General features: G+C 38.4%; 1 protein-coding gene across 1 annotated transcript in view; it reads right to left on the bottom strand.

Annotated features, from left to right (window-relative positions):
• Positions 1–2,138: 2,138 nt before the first annotated feature.
• BCOR (BCL6 corepressor) overlaps positions 2,139–4,444 on the bottom strand; it is an 82,676-nt gene continuing 80,370 nt past the window's right edge. The window contains exons 13-15 of the mRNA XM_015418485.1: positions 3,393–3,470; positions 3,113–3,263; positions 2,139–2,481 (exon numbers count right to left, since the gene is read on the bottom strand). Of these exons, the coding sequence (XP_015273971.1) occupies positions 2,193–2,481; positions 3,113–3,263; positions 3,393–3,470 (518 nt within the window). The 3' untranslated portion in view covers positions 2,139–2,192. The remainder of the gene's footprint in view (positions 2,482–3,112; positions 3,264–3,392; positions 3,471–4,444) is intronic.

Raw genomic sequence — 4,444 nt, 5'->3', positions numbered from 1 at the left:
CCTACAGGATTTCTGTTCTACATGTAAATCTTTAAAAGGAAATTTGGAATATCTATATATCTCTAAAATGATTTTAAGGTAACTCATCCCAGGAAGATTTCCCCCCAAAAAACATGACTTGGAATTTGGAAACTTTCACAGACCAGTCTCATAAAGGAACAGTCTTTTAAACTTAATTCAGTGGTCATGTTTTAAATGTTCTGGATGTACTTCAAAATAAAACTCTTCTGCGGCAGCACTTTATCATCTTTAAAACTTTTGTGGCACAACTGAGAGTGTTGTCACAATACAGTTTTAGAAGACTAAAAATGCTTACTACATTAGTAGTACATGACTTTGGCAGACTACACTAGAAAAATCAAAACATCTGCATGATGTGGTCCAGAAACAGAGAGCCTTGACTGACAGGCTACTCCAAGCCATCTGACTGGGTAGCATCAGGTGAGCAGAGAGGGACTTTAAAGCTGAATGCTGAGGAGGATCCATTCAGAATTCAGCCCTGACTGAGAGCAGTTTAACACAGACAGGAGAACTGGAGGAAAGTTGGCAAGAAAGTCTGGGAAGTAGGCGAAGACTCCCATTTGGGCCAAAGAAAGGGTATAGATCTTCTACTGGGAGAATTTCCCTTCCCAATCAAACAGGGAGCTAGCTCTGAAGAGTGCAGAGATCCCTGGTCCGGTGTGTTTAGAAGCTGCCTTTAGAGACCTTAAGTCAGTTAAAATATCAAGACAAGTACTGGTGTTTCAAGAGAAAGGATTTGGGTACTGGGAAGAGTTGCCAGCTTTCTGGATACCAAAAGAGTCAGAGAACACTTAAAGGAAGTTTACTAGAGTATTTGGGAAACACTGGAACAAAAGCCTCTCAACCAACCTAAAGGTTTAAGTAACTCTGAACAGCCAAAATATTATACTGTGACAGGGTGGGGCAGCCAGAATTTTCAGGAAAGAAGAAAACAGACAATAAGGGCGGCTCAGTCACAAAAGGGAAAGAAAAACAGAGTGAAAATCTTGCCTCTGAGGAAGGGTAGAGGAAGGGGTAAGTGACTTCAGGTCATCCCATTCATGCTTGCAATACACACTCATACACATATGCATAGCTTTGCATGACCGGGGGAAGGGGGTGTTGCAGGAGGAAGCCACTAGTACAGGTTTTGCACCCTAGGCGAGGATCCCTTCTGGTGCACCCCCCCCCGCACCCACCATTTTTCAAAAATAAATGCATTTTAGGAAGAATGAAAAACACAAATAATCAAGAAACTCCCAGAGTACAGGGCTGGGTGCAGTTCGGCACCCCTAAGGGCCGTCCCACTCTAGGCGATCGCCTAGTTCGCCTAGTGAGTGAGCCGGCCCTGGTTGGATGCCCAGAAACACTCATGGGTCATGAATAAAACCAATTATTTCTATATTGTTTTCTCAACAGTTTTATTGCCTTTAAGAATTTTTTTTGTAAAATATAAATACAAAGGCAGAAGAATTTACTTACAAAGTTAAAACACGGATCTCAAACATAAACACACAATTCAGAAAAATTTAGCTTCTGTACAGTTTTATGGAACTTCAACATAGGTTAGTTTTCCAATATTTTACAGGGTACAGAAAAAATAGTTCAAAGTCTTCTTTTAAATAAAGAGCATCAACTGTTTAAACATATATATATATATATATAAACAATCCAGTTTGCCTTGTGAAAACTAAATTTCACATCTTTTAAATTAAGGTACAAAAGTTCACACAATTAGTTGATGCGCATGGATATGGTTTTTAATTTATATTAAATACTATTGAATTATATTCAATAGTGTTTACCTGACCAAAGCAGGCAATTTTGTAAACAAAAAACAAAAATATCTTGAAGTGCCTTACCAAATACAATCGCCCAAGCCAACCACATGACTTTGATCACATCACCAATAACAGTTATGTCCTGTATAATCAGTGCTTTGTATGAAGCAAAGCCATTTTCATTGTTTCAAAAAAAAGTTCCAAGTAAAAACAAATTTATACCAAAACTTTGTGTGCATTTAAAGGAACATTTATATAACAATTTGTAAAAACTGAGTGAAATCTCTAAAAAAACATATAAAGGAAAGATATCTTATTTAACAGTGTTTTTCTTTACAGAAACAACTGCATTAACACATATACACATAGGGATAACATTACAGAGAACTGTACATTAAGTGGCCTGGTGGTTCACCAATGAATATCAGCGTCCTCGTCCGGATGCAACCATTCAAGTGAAGATCCAAGCAAAGTCTGTAGCTCACTTGTAAATTCAACCAAGTCCAAGAGCTCCTTGCCTTCTGGGCTGAAAGCTTCTAAATCTTTTTTGCAAGAGAACAGCTGACTCAAAGATACCTGTTTGACAAATTCTGCTTCCATGATGCTGACAACTTCCATGCTTGGGAAAGTGCAGCGGAATATCCGAGGTGACATTTTCAGCTTCTTTGCTACATCAGAGAGCAATAACCAGTTTCGTGGTCTATGAATTAAAAAGGAAAAGAGGCTCAGATGACTAGCAAAACATCACAAATGTTTCAGACATCATAATTATGTCACTAGAAATGCTACATAAGTGGTCTAACACTAAGTAACCCACTGATTGGAATGGGAACATTTTTATACACATATACACTCAAAAATCATTAACTCAGTGGTACACTTGTAATTTATTCCAGGGGAATATGGATTGTACCCTCAGCTTGTTTTTGCATTTTAAAGAAGCTGGAGAGAAAAGTTGGTTTTTACACCCAGTATAAATGAAATATGGAATGAAAGCCCATTGCTACTAAAATCAATGACAAAAGAATCACAGTAAAGTCACAGGGACAAGAATGATTAACCTTCATATATGTCAATTTTGACTGGTTACATTAAAATCACAAAAGTTAATGACTAGTCCAAGTATTTATTACACCTACAGCCTGGTGAAACAATTTTATTGTCAGTGTTAACGTAAAAGAACAATCAAAATTAATTAGTATAGATTCAAGAGGTTTTACATACTTAATTACTAATCGAAACTTGGTCAGTTTTAGAAGTGCCACATTATCTGCCAGCTCAAACAGATTTTGCAACCATTACTTCCCCGTACATATTATGATGGTTCTTACCCCTGAGAAAGAGACACTTGGATGTTGTAACATGGCAAGAGAGGCACGTCTGAGAATTCAAACTCAAAGATATCGCTAAAGCCATCTTCATCCTCATCACTTGGGCCAGGTGGGTTAGACAGGATGTCAAACCCTGACTCAGTTTTTGGCTCTATTTAAATAATAAAGGATAAAGAACATTGTTAAAGATACATGGCATGCTTTGCTATACATTTGTTCCTCTCTTTCTCTCATGCACTGGAAACTCTAACATATAGTAAGTAAGGAAACATTTGCTTACCACACACAGAACTGCCAAAGAACTCCCAGTACATGCCTGGGTCATCGACATCTCGACCTTGTAGGTCAATTAAATACTCTAGGAAAAACATAAACAAATGCAGAGTCAAAACAAAAGGCTGACAAGTGTTGAAGATATTCTGCCATACAGAATCACAATATTCATGCTGCCAGTAGTTTTGTATTCAAAGGACATAACATCAATGTTAGTGATCACTTTACAGCCTACTACAGATCCCCCAATATGACAGTATCCCTCATCCTACTCACTCTCCAGTTCCTTCCCCTGTTTCCATCTACTTCTGTTAGCTCCCATTCTTACCATTACCATTAGCATCTGCATTTTGCCTAAAACAGGCAGTAAAAATGCAGGCCTAAAAAATTCAGATTACTTTAAAGAAGTTGCTCTGAAGGAGAAAATAGCTTGTGAACTTTTGTAGACACATAACAGTTCAGAGGTATTCCCTGTTCTTCTGGGGAAGTACACGTATGAAAAGAAATTTGTCATTCATCCACTATTACAAACAGGTCACAATGACTTAATCCTGAATTTCCAGCTAGACTCTAGGTTTGTGCATTAGTCCCTAGTGCCAGTACAAGCACAATGAAAGGACAGTGTTGCCAATGTGACGTTACACCTCCAGAATTTCCAGAAAGATCTGGGCCTGTGGGGTAGGAACCTGTTTAGAACATGGTCACTGACACCATTAAAAATAATCCAAGATTGCAGCTCTTATCATAACCTTGGACTCTTACTAACTACAGCATTTTAGATGTTTAATTTTCAAGCAAGGCAGTAGGCAATAATAGCAAGTATCCTGATTCATGATGGGCAGCCTGATCTAAAAGCAGCAGCCATACCCAAGAGATGCTTAATTACTGCATGTGTGCATGCATATACACATGTACACACCACTCACTATGCTAGTGTGGCATCTCACAGCCTTGCAGAAGCTAAGTGGGTCTGGAAGGGAGACCTCCTAGGTACCTTCCAATTCGCTCTCAGTTTCAATTGGTGCTGAATTAGAATCCCCAGCACTGTTCTACTGGAAC

Source organism: Gekko japonicus, unplaced genomic scaffold (assembly GCF_001447785.1).
Source record: "Gekko japonicus isolate JY-2015 unplaced genomic scaffold, Gekko_japonicus_V1.1 scaffold202, whole genome shotgun sequence".
In the NCBI taxonomy this organism is placed as follows: Eukaryota; Metazoa; Chordata; class Lepidosauria; order Squamata; family Gekkonidae; genus Gekko; species Gekko japonicus.
The sequence above is the reverse complement of the archived record's forward strand: the minus strand, read 5'-3'. Positions and strand labels throughout refer to the sequence as shown.